Raw genomic sequence first — 20,848 nt, forward strand, 5'->3', positions numbered from 1 at the left:
ACTGTTCCAAAACCACTGTATGCTGGCAGCCATTACAAAATCCAGTTATCCTCTAGTTTTGTAATCCACAAATGTTCCCTTTCCAGCTGCTGAAATGTCTATATCATAAATAGCTCCTTTCCTTTGGGAATCTGGATTCCCCAAAGCTAATATAATGTACAGTAGTATGAACTGTGTAAGTAAGCTAACATAATTTAAGTCCAAGTGGCCTTTTCCCGTCACCACCACTATTCAAAAGTTATGTAATTTTCTGGCCCTTATTTGCTGGGGGTTCCTTCATCTCTACATCACACATCATTCCTTTGTTATTCTCAGACATGTACCTATATGTTTCTAAAACACCACAAAAAATGGACTAGGATGCAATATGGACTCTGTTATCAGAAGAGTTCCTGATGCTTTGAACATTTCTGATACAAATCAGTAGCAGTGGGAATGAATCAGAAATGAAGTAACCCAGAAAATACGACATCTGAAATCTCCTAAAGAGAACAGAACACTATATATAAAATTATAATTTACTTAAAAAAACATTTCATAACTCTGTTGAGCAATAATACAACTATTTCAGCCTCTCATTCCAAATTACCTTACTATGGCATCACATTAGTACTGGCGGAAAATAAGTTTCATATAACTATACTTAATTGAATCAAGATGCACTTGTTAAGAATTGAATCAAATTTAAATAAAAACTATGTCTAAATCCTGCCCTCTGGTGGACTGAATGAGGCCACAGACATGTTCCTGTAATTACATGTTCTTTATTTTTCTAAACTCAGCAGTAGTAGTTTGCTGATCACAAACTAAGAGTGTTAAGTGGGTCTGTTAACATTTTATTTAGCATAAAATATTATTTTTTTAACTGACAAGTCTGAAGTCTTAAACTGATGTGGGCCAGAATCAAAATATCTGCTGACAGTATCCCAGGCTAACAAAACAATCCCCAACAAACAGCTGTGCAGTCACTTCAGTGATATCATTCTAAAAAGTACTTTCAAGAATTTGTTACTCTTGAGAATTCTATCATAGTACATCGAAGGCTTCTATTTAGCTCTACAGGTGCTTCAGTCATGGAGATGTAAGAGTTACTGTGCTACTAAGACCTGTGCTCATCTCTGTGGCACTTACAAACATTGCAGAGACTGGGGCCCCAACTGAATTTGTAAGTTCAAAATCTGTTTCTGAAGAGTTTAGAAGCATTGCAGAGACTGGTTTCAGAGTAGCAGCCGTGTTAGTCTGTATCCGCAAAAAGAAAAGGAGTACTAGTGGCACCTTAGAGACTAACCAATTTATTTGAGCATAAACGTTCGTGAGCTACATCTGATGAAGTGAGCTGTAGCTCACGAAAGCTTATGCTCAAATAAATTTGTTAGTCTCTAAGGTACCACAAGTACTGCTTTTCCTTTTGCAGAATCTGGGATTCCTAAGAAGCATCTAAACCAGACCTCAGTGGTTCAGTGATCAACATTACCCAAAAGAGCTCCAGTAGTGTGAATTCATTGTTTCATTTATTATAGTATTATTCATATTTAAACAGTATGACAGGAAAATATTCAGTTTATATATATATTATTCTCACAGCAAATAAGTTAATAACTTAGTGCAAGTTCATAATTTAATTGGTTAATATTAATAATATACTAAAAGCACCCTGATTCATTAATAATTAAATCACAGTGTTTTAATATCATGTGCTGCAAAGAGCCACAGGAGACACATTAAAGAGCCACTTGCAACTCATGGGCATCTCGAACCACTGCAGTTACTGTAAGGTAAGTAACCTTCTTATTTCTTTTTAATGACTAGTGTGACTCAGTGATCTCTTGGTACCAACTGGCAGAGAGAGCAGGAGGGGCATAGAGTTTTACTGGGATCCCCTGAGTCAGATATATACATAATAATTCACTAAAGGGTGCCATATGAGGTCTCTAATGAGAGCCAGAAGCCCACTGGTAATCATAATCATTGTGAAAAGTAAGTGTGGGTAATATTGAAGGAATTATGCATCTATATAGAAAATTATGTCCCTAAGATAGGTAACGGGAGGTGACATGTCTCAAACAGGTTCTTTTCAGGAAGGAGTTTTGGGATTTCCTCTGAGACCTTTCCACTTGACTTATCCAGAACACCTTGTCCAGTTCTGGGAAAACACTTCATCCAGTTCTCTAGTCATCGGTTTGACTCCAGATTTTGTCACTCTGATTCCTTTATTTGGCATTCAGAAAATCTACGCTGAGCTAATCAGACTCACGCGTAGGGGGTGCGTATAGGGCATACCACACATCTAAAGTTACACAGAAAACCTCTTCCTTTATATACATTTACACAATACATTGCATTTACTATTCTTTTTGCATCACATTTTGGGATTGTTTCCTGCATAGGAACCAAGCCAATCTCTGTGCAGCATACTCTGTCCATGCATTGTCCATGCTCAGCCTACCCTTTACCTCATCTCTACATTCCTAACTTATCTTGTCCATTGTTAGTAAATGGTTCCTTGGGTGTTCTCACTCTTATCTTAGCAAGCTCAGACATTCTGTCATTTTAGCCTGATGACCTATTTATGTATCTTATTTAGCACAAATATTCTGTTTTCAGCCTAATGATCTGTTTACCTCCCTAACACTGTCCTCCAAGAAATCAGACCTCCCTCTATATGTTAATTACTCATGTCAGGTGAGGCCTCCGCTATGGGGGTGACAGATGCTTATATCCCTGTCTGGTCATTCTGTATTATGTGTCTCATGATGTGTGCCTTTTTCCATGCTTAGCCAAATGCTAGTCAAGAAATTGTGAAATCTTCAAGAAAGGAAATTTACAGGAAGAAATAACCAGCAGAAGAGCATCCTATGTACGAGTAAAGACAATGGATTGTTGGGATATATCTGGGAATGCAGAGGAACACCCTGGGCCTTTCACCAAGGAGGCAAGCTGACAGTGTGACTTGTCTCATAAATGGAAGATCACAGCCAAGCCTGGCTGTAAATCGCTATAAGACATTAAAGTATCTACTTAAGTAACTCTAGCTTCCAGAATGTGTGTTATGATTTTATTTTATACATAATTGTTTATTGCTAATACTCCTACTTGATATGACTGTAATCTCTATACTTTGTTGTTCAATAAACTTTTACTTGTTTTCACTATAAACATATCTAAGTTGTATGTGTTAAGCAATGATCTGAGGAGTAATTGGTAAGGTGAAGAGTACTGCTTCTTTGGAAGCAGTGAATCTGTGAATACTGCAAGTGTCCAGTGGACCAGCTGGACTGGACGCTCTAAGGAGATGCTCGGCGGGCTCAGGGGTTGGAGTGTGCCAATCACCAACGTAGAGAGACAGGGCAGGGCATGCAAGACCTAGAGAGGAATTCTTGTGTTGCTCGTGGCTGATAGTCAGTGAGCTGGCAGGCACAGACAAGTCTTCCTCACACTAAGGGGAGGTGGTAGTGAGGTGCCTCGCAACTGTGGGTACCCCAGGAAGCGCAACAGTGGCATAGTACACAGGATCTAAAGCCCGTTTGTTGGTTAACCAAACAACCAGAAACTCAGAAACAGTTGGATGAATTTTCTTCAGACTTTGCACAGATTTTCTCCTTTGCCTCCAGAGTAAATCTGGCAATTTTCACACCAAGTCAGCAACAGAAGGTCCTAAAACTGGTTTCCCCTGTAAGATGGTGCACATGGTCAATGTGGCATAGCTCTCGCTCATGCTGTTTAATTCATTATTTTCCTGGCCCATAACCCTATCTAGGGTCACCATACATCTGGGTTTTCCAGACATTTCCTCTTTTTTGAGTCTTCATCCTCTGACTAGGTAGATTTTTCAAATAACAGGCAACGTCAAGGATTTTTTCAGAGCAGATGCCGCAGCTCAGAAAGAGCTGTGATTGGTCTGCTTCCTGTTTGGCCCCTCCCTTGCATCAGCAGCTGAGTGGTCCAGTCCCTGGCAAGCCACAGCTGCAGGATCGCACCCACCCAGGCCCCGGCTCCCAGCCCTGCAGAGAGGTGCTGATTGGTGTGACCTGGGCTTGCACCATCAACCCTGCCACCGTGGCAGGGAGTGACACTGCTCCCCACCACCAGTGAGTAACCCCCTCCCGCATCCCCAACTGTACCCCCCAACTGCCCCTCCCCCACCTCCTGCAGTGTCCTCTTTTTGGGAACCTGAAATATGGTAACCCTAAATCCCTTTGCTCCAGATGGCTCAAGTGCCCATTTCCTCTGGCTTGGGTGCAGTTACACGAGCCCCCTAGCAGCTGTTCAGGAGTGGATTGCAGGCAGCAGCTCAGACATGATCTACCCTGCCCCCAACTGGCGGGCGCTGCAAGAGCTGCAGACAGCCAAGAAGGGCCCAATCCGTGACAGGGGAGAAGGAGGGGTCCTGATCGACGACTCGGCGCTCCACCGCAGGCATGGCTGCGCGGGGAAAAGCGCGCGGTGGGAGGGACGGCGCCGCTCGCTATCTCGGCGTTCGGCCTCAGGCACCGCCTTTTGCGGCGCTGATTGGCTGGGCAAGTCCAGTCCCGGTCTGTCTGGCGGCGAGTCCCGCGCGCCGCCATCTTAGCCCGGGAGAAAGTGAAGCGGCCGGTGCGGGAGGGGAGCGGAGCGGGCACGGGGATTCTCTGCTCACCAGCCTACGTCTCTCTGCTCCCGGAGCACCATGAGCGCCGCCGCCGCCGGCCCCAGCTTGCTGCCCCTGCTGGAGACCCTGGAGGACCCGGCCGCCCCGCCGGGGGAGCTCACGGACGCGCACCTCACCATCGTTAAGTGAGTGCGGCCGCCCCGCCCCCAGCTCCGACACCCGCGGGCTGGGGCGATGGCGGGAGGGGGTGTAGCTCTGGCACGGCTTTCTGTCAGGGCCGCGAAGCGATGGGCAGGAGGGGAGGGCTCTGCCCTGGGCTCACTCACGTGCGCCCGCCTGGGAGAGGATGCGGGAGCCGCGCGTGTGCAACAGGTGTGAGAGCGGCTGTGTGTGTGGGTAGTGGGGTGCTCCAGGTGAAGGTTAGCGGGGGGGGGGGGGCAGGTTGTGAGCTTGGCGGTGTTACCTGGTTACAGACAGCGGGCGGGTCAGGAGGCATGACTGGAAGCGTGTGTGTGCAGCCACACGCTGAGCGAAGGGCATGGAGTGTGGGGAATCTCTGCGTGCACCCTGTTGAAGGCAAGGGGGCATATTGGATAGATCCTCAGCGATACGACTGTCGGCAAATACCAATGGCACATTCATGCACGGACAAATTCAAGCAGATTTTTAGTTGGAGGTCGGGGGTGGGGAATACCTGCAAAGTTTAGAAATATTTGGCCATTTGTGAGCAAATGCTTGAGAAATCAAAATGCAAATCAAAATCTTATTTGCAGATGGGCTTTTTACCTTTGTCCTTTTTAACTAGCTCCAAATTTCACAAGAAATGAATGGACAAGTGTCCTGCCTCTGAGATCAGTGTGCTTTTCTGGTTAGAAAAGCTCAGTTTTTGTATTGTTGGATCCTTCATGATTTCTGTAATATCATATTTTATCAAAGTGTTTGACGTCAGCCTGTTTAAGTTACTGTAGCACCTGGAGAGCCCATTTGAGAATTGGGGACCCATTATGTAGGTACTGTACAAATAAGTACAAAGATAACATCCCGTCCCTGAAGTTACTCTTGGGGAAAATCAGATAGGCCTTAATCCTGCAGACAGCTGTACATAGGTGTTTTTATGCAATTGACTTTAATGAGACTGCTTCCATGCTTAAGTGTTTGCAGGAGTGGGGCCATAATACAGAGAGAGAAAATGGAATGCTGCTAACTTAACTTTGGCAAGAAAAGCTTCCTCAGAGTTGCCTTTGGTGATCCCACTTAAGAAAAAAATCTGTTTCTCTTTTAAGAAACTGTTCACACATGCCTCAAATTGTAACTGTTAAAATTTACTGGCTCAGTTATGATGTGGTACCTTTACATTTAGGGTTCAAACTTCCATTCAGATATTTAGTGGGGATCACTAGCTATTGTGTATGCATATTCTTTCTAATTCTTGGAGCTCAAACTCAAAGCTTGATGTTAGTTTAAAAAAAAACAACCTAATTTTTTTTTAACTCCTTTTGATGTATGGTTTTGTAAAGTTTATTTGATTTTCAGTAGCAATTTCAATTTGGTATATGAATAATCTCTAGTTGTTTAGCAGCAAGAGTAGCAAAATATAAAATACACTAATATCCTGTCTTCACAATACGGTGATCGGCTATATTAGTCATTCTGCATGGTTACAGGCTTAAGTACAGACTTGTAATGCTTAAAGGTGTGATTTTTCTCTTTCCTCTCCCAACACTTGAGTGCTATTTTCAACTATTTTTTTTAAAGATGTTCATGAAACTGTAACCTTTAGTTAAAAAATAAATAATTTGACAGTATTTTAATATAAACCTTATCATAGGAATAAAATGTTTTATATTTGTAAATATGACTTATTTTTTTCTCTCTGCTTCTTGGAGTCGCCTGACCGGGGAGGAAGGAAAAGAATTCACTGCAGATGTTGGAAAACACTTTTCTCGACTTTGTAAAGTATTTAAGGTGTGTGTTGTGTTCCCTAAAGTTAATTTTGCTGTACAAGGCTAAGTAAGTAAATGTACGAAAGCTTAAGTCACGATCTGGGTTCAGTGTGAGGCTGAATTAATACTGAGCTCATTTAATTTGCAGTCAAGCTGGGTGAGAAAGTAGCCTAATTTTGACCTCGTGAATTAAGGTATCCAGTAAATTGTACTCTCCTAGCTTTTCCTTCACATCATGGAGATTAATCTTTCTGTAGTAAAAGAAGATACAGTTTCTCCAGGTTTACTTCTTGACTACAAAATGGCTTGGAACAAACATTTCTTGGATGCAAAGGACTGGTTGGGAGGCACGGATGTTTTGCGGTGCAGTCAGGTCGAGTTGAGTTTTTGCAGCAAGGGCTCACTGTCTATTATGATTGTTATAACCAATACTTAAAAATATTTTTAAAACTAAAAAGCAACCCCTACCGTTGTTCCCTCTAAGCTGTGCGCGCGTACGCAGATCCTAAACCCCGCGCACACCGTGAAACACCACATGCACAATTTGCACAGAAGAAATTTTTTGCACACACGGCCTGTCAAAAATTAGAGGGAACAAGTCTCCTACTATCCATGCCACTTCTCTGATGCATCCCACAATAGGCTGGCACTAGTAATCATAAAAACTAAGAATAATGTAATCTGAGGTGTCTGTGTAGTGCATAATGGATGGAATGATTTCAGATTTTTAAGATCACTATCTTTCCATGTAGTGAATACCCCCATAGGCTGAGTAGTGGAGATCATCAAGATATTGCTGACATAATATAAAGTTATTTGCAGGTCCTTTTATTCGGACTTCCTTTCTTGGTAACCAGTTCATCTCTATTTTAAGCATGTAATGCTTATTTTATTCAAAATACAATAATAAAAAAATGGATGATTGTTCCCCATTTATGTAAAAATCATTTCAGGGCAGATTCTAATATGTTTTGGAACTTAATTCTGTCACCTGTAAATCTGGACACTTGTTATTGAAGTGTCTTGAAAACCCCAACTAGGTTTTGTAGTTTTAGGTGTGACTTTGTGCTGTAGAAGCTAGGCATAGTTTTCAATTTGCATTTAGGTATAAGAGTTCATTAAGCATGGGATTTTTTTATTGTTCTCTGTTCCATTTCATTGACTTAATCATAACTCAGCTGAGAAGCTACACAGTACATAATCATACTTTGTAATTAGTGAGACGACTTGGAGTTTTAATGTCTTTTTTTTTTTTTTTTTTTTTTTTGCAGGCACACATTTCTAGTCAAAACTCAGAGCTGAGCAGTGCAGCACTACAAGCTTTAGGATTTTGTGTCTTTAACTCAAAGATTACCTATGAATTATCTGGTAAAAACAAATATTACTAGAACTCCTTCTGTTACCTTGCTTTTGAAATGTGCCTTCATCTGTTTCTTTAATTCTAGATTAAAATTAGGAATTTTCAGGTAACGAGGCAGAGATTTGTAGGTAAAATGTTTGAATTAATTGCTGAGTTGGTTCCAGGTGATGGGGAACAGCTTGCCCTGTAGTATAGGCATAATGTAATTAATTCATTGCTCCCAAACTCTCTCAAACTTTATACTGTGTCCAATCATCATGTTAATAATGCTGAACGTTATTTTTCTTCCAGAGTGCTGTACAAACAGCCTCTTCACTTTCAGCTTTGCTTCTGTTAACGGTTAAAACCATGTAGAACCTGGGATGGGCATACACCATCAACAAAACGGTGAAATTGACTATGGCTAAAGTGCTACCAATTGCACAGCGTTTTAAAAAAACGCAAACGGGAGAATTAGAGAAATATTTGTTTAGTCTTTTGTGTTTCTTGTAATAGGTACATTTTTTCAGATGGAAATTTGACTTTCAAGTTTATAGTGTTTCAGTTTTCTATAGTGCTAGTGTAGATGGCAACATACGTATGTACTATTCTACACATTTTTGCCTATTGGTAGTCTATTTTAGTCACTCTTTCTTGGCAAGTTTATTTATATTTAATATAGTTAAAATGTTAGTTACATTTTTGTGGGCTTTGGAATTGCGTAGCTGGTCCTGTATTAACGTTTGATACGCCCAAGCAAAAGTTTCTTGTGTGACCTAAAAGCTTGCTAAGAAAGTGAATAGAATTTGTGAAAACATAATTTGAATGCCATATGTTCTTTTCTGCTTTTTAGCAACTGAAGTACAAGAGTTACTGTCAACAGTGAACAGTGTTGCTGTAAAAACTTCAGACAAGAATACACGCACTCGAGCCCTTTGGGTAATCTCTAAGCAGACCTTTTCTTCTGAAATTGTTGGGAAGGAGGTGAGCTTCTTAACTTTTTTTTTTTTGCCTCTCTCTAATTTTAATAGACAGTTTAGTTAACTTCATCCCTTTGTTCTTCAGGTACCCAATATAATTTCTACACTAGAAACCATACTTACTAAAGGGGATGTATATTCCATGGCTGTTGAATATGAAGCACTAAATGTTGTCATACGGTATGTGAACTGCAATGCTAAACGTTTAAAATACATATTGAGTCTTTGGAAAAGCCCATTTGAAAAAAGAATCTGTTGGAGGCACTATAGTTTAAGGACAATATTTGACCTACTTTAAAATTGTTAAACATGCTGAGTAATGTTCTCAACGTTGCCTGTATATATTTTTAAAAAATCAGTATGGTAAAGTCCAGGTTTTTTATGAACTGTCATAACTACTTATGCTTTTTCTGAAGCCTGCTAGACCATTTAATTTGCAAAATGTCTTTCCAGACCTATAATGTCATCACTGATTTTGATGTGGAAAGGGACACAGTCGGTCAGATAAAAAAAAATATTCATTGCTACCATTTTTAACAACTTAAGTTACTAAACTTTTTTTTTTTTTAAGTCTATTCTACTTTACACAATTGATTCTTTGTTTTTTCCCTACACCTTTTAGTCACCCTGGAAAATGAAGCTAGACTCAGTGAGATGTTTCTAGCATTGGGTGGGAATGTTTACATCCAAAAACTTTTTTTTAAGTTCATTACAGTATTTATTATGATACTGTTTTGTACTAGTTTTTAATTACAAAGCCTACATTTTAGGATTAAAACTTACTGAGGGTGTGTTCCTCCCATTGGCATTGTTGGAAATAATAGAAATAGTAGATTTTATCATCAACACTGAGTGAATTTAGTATTCCTGAGAGTGAAGAATTAAGATCATTGGCTTGAAGCGGACATGTTAGGCTCATTGTAAAATACTCTTACCATCTCTACTTACCATCTATCATGATCCTTTATTTAGCAGAGACAAACTACACAGTTGCACTGAACGATGTGGTAGTGTGTGTGCACACATAAATTCAGTCTCATTGTAGTCTTTATTTTACTTGAGACCTAATCAGTTTGATTTAAGTTCTCTAGAGTGGTGTTTCTGAATGACCGGTCCATGGACTGGCACCTGTCTGAGCTCTCCCTGTCACAATTTAGGAAGGCAGCAAGCTGGTCCCTGGTATCAAAAAGATTGAGAGAAACAGTCTCTAAACTGTGTCAGGGAGATCTTAGGGACCGATGTCAGTCCATAGTCCAGGCATTGAGAGAAACTGCTCTAGAGCAAACTGGCTAGTTCACTTAAGTCCCTATGTTAATTGGCCCTTCCAAAATAAACCTTGTAAAGTAGAGAATAATAGTTACTACTGTCCACTTGCTGCATTTTCCTGATGTATGGAAAACAATTCTGGCTTTAGTTGAGAAGGTTCAGTATGTACTTGTTAAAGACAAACATTTGACTCAGTGATTTTTGAATAATTACCTACTGTTATTACAAGTAACACCTAAGATTACTATAACTGAAAAGTTAGGTTTTTTTCTGTGTGTTTATATTGTGTATTTGGCAATACTGTGGGCATTGTTAATTTCCTTCTGAATAATTTAGTTTTCCCCTTGGGTGTATGTTGTGCCTTTCACACAGCAATAGAGATGATAGCTCTCTATTGGACAATAGTGCTCAACAGGAAAATATGATTATAAAATTGGCAGATATCCTCAGAGGTTGCAGGTTTATAGACCTCAAATTAAATGTAACTTAAAAATAATTGACTAGGTTTCAAGTTGAAGATAATCTTTTAACAAGGACACCTGTTCAGAGGTCCTTCAGACTAGCTTTCTTTCCCTTCTAACTTAATGGAAAATTACTTCCGTATAGTATCATCTGCTGCTTTGGGTTATACCATTAAGAACTGGAATCTTAACTTGAACAAAACAAATGCAAAGGAAGTTGTTCAGAATAAATTTCTCCTTTTTTATCACCTTGGTGAGGCTTTTTGAGGGAAGTATCTGAATTGGTACTTCAGTGATATACTGATATGTAGAGTTTCACTGAGTTAGATTTTCCAGGTGTAATTCAAATTTATTAGAAAATGTTTTGAACAGCATTTTGTTAGTGCATAATACATCTGAATTATAAATGCATATTTTAATAATGCTAGCTAAGGATATTTTTGTTAAGCCCAGCAATAAGTGTAGTGGTTCTATATGTAGTTAATACATGTGTGCTTTGTTGAACTCAGTCTAATGGAACAGACTCCAACCCAAATGGGAGAAGAGGCTGTGAGGTGGGCAAAGCTGATCATTCCTATGGTCGTCCATTCAGCTCATAAGGTGCAGTTACGAGGTGCCGCTGCATTGGAGATGGGAATGCCATTGTTACTTCAGAAACAGCAGGAGGTGGCAGTCATCACTGAACATCTTATGACTACTGTAAGTGGAAAATGCTTTTAAAAACTTCTTTCCCTCAGGATTTTAGAAATCTGTGAGACTTCTAATAATGTTTTTTTTTATGCTCTTAAAATACCATTTAACTTTCTGAATTACCCTATGTACTTGTCTCTGCAACCTTGACTGGAAGGCCATTTCATACTGTGATTTTTTCAAAGCATCTGTTACCTTCCGTGAACCAAATTCACATTAGCAGTGATAGAACTAAAGGCATATTCAGCTTGGGCAGTGAATAGAAGTGCAAGCTTTCTTAGTGTCTCAGTATGCTTCCACACAGTTTTGGAGGGGACTCTGTCTCCATACCCATTCATTCTTTGATTTGTCTGCTGAGAGTACCAATGAAAGTATTAAGAACTAAGACCATCAGCTAACTTTTCCTAATAGTACTCAAATGGTGGCAACCTATTTTGGCTGTTATCAACATATGCTGGATTTGAACCAGTATCTTGTAGACGAATGGCTCTGTATCATGTTACCAGTCACCTTAGGCAGCCTTGCAAAATTATACTTGCCCAGTGTGAGTAAAGTATCTTCATTTTTTTTTCTATCCTCATTAAGACTAAAGTGAAAGTGAATTAATTTTGTGCCAGATTGTAAACTTTTGTGACAGTTTTGTTAGACTGCCTAAGCCTTACAGAAATCTTTAGGGGCAAGGGCTTTTTATTGTGTGTGCTCGGGGCCAGTCATGATGGGGTCCTGGTCAATGACTAGTTAAATAATTGCCCACTATTTCTATATTAAGATATATATTAGAAATGGAAAAGGACTGTGTGAGGTCTGCTTTTCTATTCTACTGCATAGTCAAGATAGAGAACTAGTTGTTTAAAAAAAAAAGGTGAATGGGCTTGCTTGGCATAAAGGGAACCCAAAAGCCTCTGTTTCAGGTGGGTGGTGATGTTTCCATTCCCCCCCAGTGGTTTCCTTCAAGAACTTCCTTACAAACCCTGATGTTGTAAGAGGCGACACTTGGGACAGGAGGAGCATGCTGGTGTGGGGCCATGGCATACCATGTTGCAGCACTGTGGCCTGGTTGGCCGCTGTAATTTTCATATACCCTTGGGCCTGTCTAAGTCACTCCAGGGATGACTTCGGCCCCAGAGCAACCCAGCATTGGGAAGATGCAAAGGTGGCTTAAAGCTACTATATTCCTTCCCACACCTCTGGTGACCTGCAAGTTTTGTGCTGCGCCTCTAGAAGTAGCACAGTTAAATCCCATGCTGGGGGTCACTTCCTTTTAACTCTTGTCAGTATAGTACATCTGTATTTTAGAAATTGTATTAACTTAAAAATCTTCAGTATAAAAACTTGTAGCTCATTCTATGTATTTCACTGCACAAGAAAATATAACAATCTTTTATTGTCTTCAGAAAGTAATTTCAGAACTCCAAAAGTTATTTTCTGCAAAAAATGAGACCTATGTGTTGAAGTTGTGGCCTTTGTTTGTCAAGCTACTTGGAAAGGTAAGCAGAAGAGTAATAACTTTATTATTTAAGGTCCATGACAATAGATACTGACAGTGTAAATGCTTCATTGTATAAAAACAGTATTATTTTACCTTTAGACACTCCATCGTAGTGGCAGTTTTATCAACTCATTGTTGCAACTGGAAGAACTTGGATTCCGTAGTGGATCACCAGTGGTAAAGAAAATAGCCTTCATTGCATGGAAGAGTCTGATAGATAATTTTGCTTTGAATCCAGGTAGATAAAAATATATTAAACAACTTAAGTTTAATGTTGAGCTAACCAGGAGAAAGGAAAGCACTTATTTTACCCATCTTAATCTGGTAGTGCTCAACTATGTACAGATTAAATATTATCTTTCTAAAAGTGCACATTTCTACTGATTGATGGTTCTTTCTCAGCTCAGTCTTGCTACACGGTAGAATTACTAAAGTTAAACATTTTTTTATAGTAGTTTAATTGGGCCAAGCACAGATAGCAATGAGAGGACACACAAGGTTACACTACAGTTCTTCATTTTGTGCTACATGGATTTATTACCGGGAACGGTGGTTAAGGAATCTGGAGATTTGAGAAATTACTTCTGTAATCAGTACTGAGACTTAAACAAGCCTGTTTAAATTCAGCGTGCATCCTGACTACTTTATAAAAGATCCTTTGTAAGATTGGACCGTACTCTCTGGGATACTTACTCTGAAGGAAAATGAGGAGACAAAAATGAAAGTTTCTTAAATTAGTAAAATTTCATTTAAATTTTCACTGAAGTGTTTATTCTCCACCCTCATTATTAGATTTGGCAGAATTAAATTTTTTAAATCTGTATGGTTAATATTGATTATTTTTAAGCATTTATTTTTATTGATTTAAATTTTCCCAGTTGCATGAGATTATGGGGGTCTGGCAACAATTATTATAGTTGATGCTGTGATTCAAAATGTTAAAGCTTTATAACAGTTAAAACGCAAATTGTCAACATCACTTTTGTCAAAATATACAAAGTAAATATCCTTAAATCAAACTCCTAAGTTCTCAAGCAGCATTTTTCTTACTTTGCCTATCTGTAAATTTTGATGATCATAAATGGAAGTATTTTTTGGTCAATTTACGTGTATATGGTAAAATTGGCATTTACCAGGAAAAAGCTAATCCTTCCAAGGCTATTTAAAATAGATCATTTAGCAATGCTTCAGTTCTGCTAAAGAAATTACAGATAGGATTATTGGTGGTAACGTGGCTTAATTTTCCAGGACAAATAAGGAATCTAAGTCAAAACCCTAGCATTCTGTGGTTCTGTAGCATACAATATTTATCTCATACTAGTGAAATGACTAAATGCATGTTCTCTGTTCTTTTGTATGCTTTATGTGGAGTCAAGAAAAAACTGTCTGGATTTGCTTTGCCACTTCTCCAGAATATAAAGGCTAATTAAACTGGGAAATTAAAGCTGTGTCAAAAGTAACTAATAGCCAAGCCATGTAGACACTTCACTGCTATTGTGAACGTTTGTGACCTCAGACATGTCTATATCTGATTTAAGATCTGTCAGCCTGATGCAGTTGCTCAAATGTACAAGTAGAGTTTATTTGTTGTCTTATTTTCCTATTACAATGTCAAATGTTGTTTGAATGACTTTTTCCTTTCCACATCCAACAAGAGTAGATCTTCCTCCTCCATGCATCTACTGGAGTTAAGATAGCTTGGGGAAACACCTGCTATTTCCATTTAGAAAGCTCTGTTTGTAGAACAATCAGCAATGCAGCACTACCCTACTAACCACTCTTCTTCAAATTAACAACCTTTACCTATTAGCCAGTAATCTCTAACAAATTGCAGTGTATTTTCACTTCAATATTTTGAAATTTTGGAGCTCTCCCTTGCCTTTTTGTTGTTTACAGACACCATATGGAGAGCTCTACACTGTCCTCATCTTAGCTGAATGGTGGTGGATTGATGCTGAAGCAGCCAGGAAGGCCCACTCCAAATACAGTGAGGTGCTTTCGGCACAGCACTCTTCTTATAGTGTTGCTAATGCTGTATTTGGCAGGTTCTGTCTTTCTGAGCCTGGTCAGCCCTGAACCCTGATGCTGTTTTACCTTCGCTGGCAAGTCTTTTTGTCCTGTGTCAACATGCTAAACATGACATTCAAGCTAAGGAGTGAATACTGGTTCTCTCCCCTTTTCCTCCTTTATTGGATGCTAGAGTTGAAGGGACCTGGCTATTTCTAAAACAGTTCCTCTAAAAACCAGTTGCAAACAGGTGCTAGCGAATACTGCAACTTGAATCTATTTCCAAATTTGAGCTAGTAAAAATAATATTTCAGAAAGGTGAAGGACAGTAGCCTGACAAATCTGGTGATAAAATAATGGAGAGTTTTCCAATGTAAGGGTTTATAAATCTTTAATATAATAAATATAATAATTTATTATTCCAGATAATAAATCCAGCATTTTGAGGGTAGCATGATTGTTTTTCAAGACAGATGTTGCAGGCGCCTCCTTGGCAAAATCCCAGCTGATTTTTCCTAAAAGAGGCACCCTTAGGAAAAACTTGGGCTCTGGCTTTTCAATCCCTATAACTTTGATGGGGTAACTATTAACGTTATATGAGCTGTAGAGGGCATTTTTTATGTTCATATCCAATAGCACCACTTCCATAGACTCTCCCATGTTTGCCTCTTGAGCTATGAAATTCAACAGCACTGATGGATGGTATATATGGCTCTTCCCTTGGAAAGTAGACAAGCAGTTATACAATTCTGCTTTGTGAAAAACTTGAAATGAGATGCCCATTTGGAGAAAAGCTTGAGAAAATGATGACAGATTCCATAGACAATTATTACATCTTTTCCACTGTTGATGAAGTCGGGGCTCACAAGGTTTTCTCCCATGCATCCTGAAAATATTCTGAGATGATGATCAGGTTAAAGAGGAATAAATTATGGAATCCAAACAGAGGCATAGCCAGACAGGAGTGACTGCCCATCTTCCTCCATCGCCAATTACTGCTGGAGGAGTATCTTATAATATAAAATCCCTCATCTACCAGTGGATCCAAGGGAGACAGACATACACTTGCACTATAATCAGTGTGTCTGTATAGTCTAGAAGAAAGCTAAAGATCTCCCATCTTACTTCTCAGCCTTACTGGCACAATATCTATAGAAATGTTCATCTGAGGTAACTAAAGATATTTTTATTGGGCACTACATTGTTTTGTGAGCAAGATCAGAGTTAGCTTCTCGAGATTAGCACGGCGAGAGAACAACTGTCGCTTCTACTCGAAACACAGATGACTGATGCCAGTCCTTTAGATTGGGGAACACATACTGACTCTCATGTTGTCTGTGGCACTTAGACACAGACACAAGGCTACAAATTCAGGCTTCAAATTTTCCTACTTTCCCTCAAGTACATCCTGTTGATGTTAAATAACAATCACTATTTCTTTTTATTGGCACCCAAAGTATATTGGTTTTAGAAATTCTTACACGGAATCTCTTGGTTTTAGAGTTTAATCCCAAATAGTGAAAGGATAGTGGGATTGGGAGACAGCCATAAGGAACTGAGTAGTAGAGTTAGAGTAAGGATAGCGGTCATTCTAATTTATTTGGTTAACGAGTTCTATAATGTGGGTCTAGCTCCTTTTTGAAATTGCCTCCCTTTCTCAAGAGATTGCTCCAACAGTTTAATTGTTTCAGCAGAATGTAGCTGTGATCAGATTTCCCAAGTACAGAGAGAGATTCTCAGTTTGCTAGGGCTTTTTCTATAGAAGGCTTTAAATAATAGGAAAGAGATCTTGAACTGGATACTGCTTTCAAGAATGAGCTAGTGCAGGAAGTGGAGCATTGATATGCTATTTGATTATCACAACAGAGCCTCACTTCCAAAGTTTCAGCATCATCTCTCTCAAATTCTGCTGCCCACAAATGGACCTTTCGATATTTTCTCAAATACAAGTTGAGCACGTGTTCTAGGGGGAGATAAGTCCAGGAGCCTTGAACACTTTTACATGCACTGCTGAGTAAGTCAGGTTTCTTCTTCTCATTCTATATGGATCCAAAATAAAAGAGCAGCTACAGTGTGAACTGGATGTGTGAAGAACTTTGAGAGCATAGATTAGCTGTACCAGAGATCTTCAGGCTGTGCTCTTTCATCCAAATTACAGAGGTCAAATACCTTCAATTCAGTATATCCATATGACTTTGATAATACATCAAGAAAACATATACCAATATTGGCAACCCAGCTCAATATTGATCTTTTAGAGTGAGCTGAATGCTTTGTTTCCAGCAGAAGAAATATGCAAAGTTGTAACTTAAGCCCTGATTTGCACCTTCCTCAGGCATCATAAATTAGATTTTGTTTTTCTCCTATTCCTTCAGGAGACAACTCCCCTAAGCTTTCGTTGCATAAATTATCCCTATTAGCTAAATTTTTCAGGCTTTTTTTTTGATACCATAGTTTTCCTTTTCCACTTTCCTTGATTTGTCATTGCTGTAGCCAAGTCTTGCCAAATTGTGATTCAGATAAGAGGGGGATTCCTTATTAGTTAATTTCTTTTCTGCGATTTAACATCTGCTAATTTGGATCATTTATCAAAACTAGCTTTTCTAGGCTTGGATTCTTTTCTTCCAGGATTTGTAGGGAAAAGCTGTTTTTCCTTCCTTTTATTCCTCTTTGAGTACTTTTTAACAAAATTCCTGTTTCAGTGTTAACTGCTAAACAGTTTCAGAAGTACTTGTTCTGGCAGGCTCCTGTTGGAAAATGGAAACAAGTTTTTCCTGCCGACTGTGTTGATAGGACTGAGTACCTAGAAAATGTCCTGATGGAGAAGACTGATTCTTGCTGAATTAGTGAATGTGTTAATTGAAAGCAAAGAACCTAACAGTTTAGAAATTGCCCTTTATTGTGCTGCAAAATAATTTAGACTTTTTATAGCATTTTTAAAAATGTGTTTTTTGTTCCTCAAGATATATTGTGCAGTGCAAAAAGGCTGAAATTGCTAATGCAGCCATTGAGCTCTATCCATGTGAGAACAGAGGCTTTGGCACTGACGAAACTGGAGGTCTGGTGGTATTTACTGGTGAGGCTTGGACCTCAGCTGCCTGCCAACTTTGAACAGGTAACAAATGCAAATAGTTTTAGCATAGTAGTTGACAGCCTATGTTTTGTTCATATAAAACTGAAACTTGCTTTATGATTATCTCCTTTCTGTAGCTGTTTATCTGGACTCTCTGTAATCTTTAGCCATAAAACAATTATTAAAAGGATACTGTTACTCTTGTAGACACCAAACCTGACATGCTTCCAAAAATTTAAGCTGGTAGGTCAATATAAAAGAACAGTTTGTACTAATGGTACACATGGAGGTCTAAATTAACTATCAAGAGGAATTATCTGAATGTCACTGTGGACTGCTCAGTTAAATCCTCTACTCAATACACAGCAGTAGTCAGACAAAATACACTTTCTATAAGGAATAAAATGGAAAATATTGACATTTTCACTATATAAATCCATTCTCCTACAACACTGTGTTCAGTTCTCATCATCCTGCCTCCATCTGGAAAATTTTCTATGTGAAAAAAGCCTGAGAAGATCAGGATTTGTTAACTTGGAAAATGTAAGAGGGGATATAAAAAAACTTAATGGTATAGCAAAGGTAGATCAAACACTTGTGTTGTCCTTGCTCAGAATACACAAAGGCATTCAATGGACAAATAGAAAATACATCTAGTACTTGGCAGCCTGTTTATAAAGTAGTATTCTTAGCAAGGAGCAGTAGTTACCCTGATCTTTGTGATATGCATTTATTCTCAGTTAACTTCTGTGTGAACATAAGAGCTGACATACTTCGTCAGTGATGGTCTGACTTGCTCAGTATCTTGACTCCGACAGTGGCCTGTACCAGAGCTTCAGGGCAGTTACGGAGCAATCCACCCGTCTTCCATTCCCAGCTTCTGGTAGTTAGACGTTAAGGATTGCCCTGAGCATGGTTACATCCCTGACCACCTTGCCATTAATGGACCTATACTCCATGAACTTACTCATCTCTTTTTCAGAGTTTAAAAAGACACTCTGTTTTTGAAATTCAAATAGATTTCAAGTAAATAGCAGTTTTATGTATTCTATCTGCTCTTGAGTCTTCCTGCTAGTTTTTTATGGGTTTATAGTCACAGCTGCCTATTTTTTCTATAGACTCATACAAACAAACACAACTGATTAGTGTGTGTCACATGCACAACAAAAAAGACCATTTTTTAAAAAAATCTTTCAATTATAGTAATGCAGGTATAGTTTGTAACAGTAGGTAAATAATTCTATGTTTAAGAACAGTGAAGTTGGTGTTTTAATGTCTTCGTTTTCACCTATAAAGCCCTAAATGGTTTGGGCTTTAGCTACATGGAAAACGACAGTCTCTCAAGTGATACCACAGCAGTTGTGATAGAGTGGAGTCAAGTTTACAGCCCCCTAGTCAGAAAGGGATCAGGCTGATGTGTTATTTTTGAGGGGTTCACTCTCTATATCAAGTTGAATATGGACTTGGTGGACCTGCAAGACAAATGTTTTCCCCGAATTGTTTGGGAAGGGTTGATTTAGTGGTAGCGATGGGGTGAGGCTTGTTCTGGAATTAGGCTTTTCAGTTAGATTAATTTTAATGCCTTTTTGACATGTTTTGACTGACTCTAGTAATGAACCTAGAGATTTTGATAAATATAATTGGAAAAGTACTTAAATAGTAGAATAGTTGGACTGAGCGCATAAAATGAACTGTTAGCACTGGGTTTCATAATTCAATCAAATTATATTCCAGGATGTGATTAACTGAAAATCTTTATTTCTTATCTTATGCTTTTGATCTACCTATAGAAAAGATTAGAAAACCATATGGAAAAATGCAAATTGCACTGTCTCAGTAACATCTCATTTGAAATTATTTAACTTTCATTTGATGATGATATTGGAAAATTTTACTGATTTGGTAGTCATTAAAATAAAGCTACTATATATCAGAAATAACTTTTAAAACGAGTAGCTTACAGCGTAGACGCCAACTTCTTCTGGTGCCGGTGGGTGCTCGACCCGCCTCTGCCCCCCCCCGACTCCACCCCTGCCACGCCCCCTCCTACCCCCATTCCAACCCCTTCCCCAAATCCCCCTCCTGGCCCTGCCTCTTTCCTGCCTCCTCCCCTGAGCATGCCACATTCCCGCTCCTCCCCCCTCCCTCTCAGAGCTTACTACAGCTGTTTGGCGGCGGCAAGCACTGGGAGGTAGTCGGAGGAGCGGGGACGCGGCGCACTCAGGGGAGGAGGCAGAGTGGAAAGGGGGGGAGCAGGGGGGGGAGCTTGGTTGCCGGTGGGTGCAGAGAACCCACTAATTTTTCCCCGTGGGTGCTCCAGCCCTGGAGTACCTACGGAGTCAGCGTCTATGGCTTACAGAGTAGTTTAGTCTTTTTATGATTCTACTTTCTCCTCAGACAAGGTATGATGCGGAATTGAGACTAAATGTACTCTTTAATTTCTCTTCATGTGTGTCATACGCACAATCACTGAGGTTTGGTGTCTTTGCAGGTTTGTGTTCCATTAATCCAAAGCACTTTAAGTCTAGATTCTTCTGCTGTACCTCAAGGAACTCCCTCTCGTGCAGCAGTCAATCAGAGTTTAGCCACAGCAACATCTGCCCAGAAATCAGGTACAAAATAAGCCCTGCTTCTGAATATAATTCAAATGCTGGAACTAAGTTTAAAATAAACTTAAGTGTTAGTAGTATCTCACTAGTGAGAAGCAATAGCAAGCGATATATTGATACTGCACATTCATATCAGTCTACTGATCTAGAATAATTTAGTAGCTAGTTAAACGAAGAAAACTTTGTATCTGTTTTAAGCCTACAAAACTATTCAGATCCGAGAACGCGGGAAAGAATTCCTTGGTGCACTGCATTGTACCTAGGTATTGCAGGTATTCTTTGTCCTGTGTCTGTAAACATCATTTTATATTAATTTATATTTTATATTTATATATAATTAAGTTACATTTGTTCATTTGCATACTGTGTGGCATTCTTGTCAGCCATAAGCAAATTCATCAGG

The 20,848-nt window shown here is 39.3% G+C and overlaps 1 protein-coding gene across 7 annotated transcripts in view; it reads left to right on the top strand.

The window, feature by feature from the left end:
• The first annotated feature begins 4,385 nt into the window (after positions 1–4,385).
• Positions 4,386–20,848, top strand: part of RIF1 (replication timing regulatory factor 1) — a 58,359-nt gene continuing 41,896 nt past the window's right edge. For 2 of the 7 annotated variants that reach the window (XM_007056687.4, XM_027819047.3), the window contains exons 1-10: positions 4,386–4,773; positions 6,475–6,553; positions 7,803–7,899; positions 8,724–8,854; positions 8,936–9,030; positions 11,087–11,276; positions 12,662–12,754; positions 12,856–12,994; positions 17,727–17,878; positions 20,328–20,448. In XM_007056687.4, coding sequence (XP_007056749.2) covers positions 4,667–4,773; positions 6,475–6,553; positions 7,803–7,899; positions 8,724–8,854; positions 8,936–9,030; positions 11,087–11,276; positions 12,662–12,754; positions 12,856–12,994; positions 17,727–17,878; positions 20,328–20,448 — 1,204 coding nt within the window. In that variant the 5' untranslated portion in view covers positions 4,386–4,666. Of the gene's footprint in view, positions 4,774–4,804; positions 4,961–6,471; positions 6,554–7,802; positions 7,900–8,723; positions 8,855–8,935; positions 9,031–11,086; positions 11,277–12,661; positions 12,755–12,855; positions 12,995–17,726; positions 17,879–20,327; positions 20,449–20,848 lie in introns of those variants that run through there. The other 5 variants (XR_006284958.1, XM_043525517.1, XM_043525516.1 and 2 more) reach the window with 5 other exon arrangements.

This window comes from Chelonia mydas, chromosome 11, assembly GCF_015237465.2.
Source record: "Chelonia mydas isolate rCheMyd1 chromosome 11, rCheMyd1.pri.v2, whole genome shotgun sequence".
In the NCBI taxonomy this organism is placed as follows: domain Eukaryota; kingdom Metazoa; phylum Chordata; order Testudines; family Cheloniidae; genus Chelonia; species Chelonia mydas.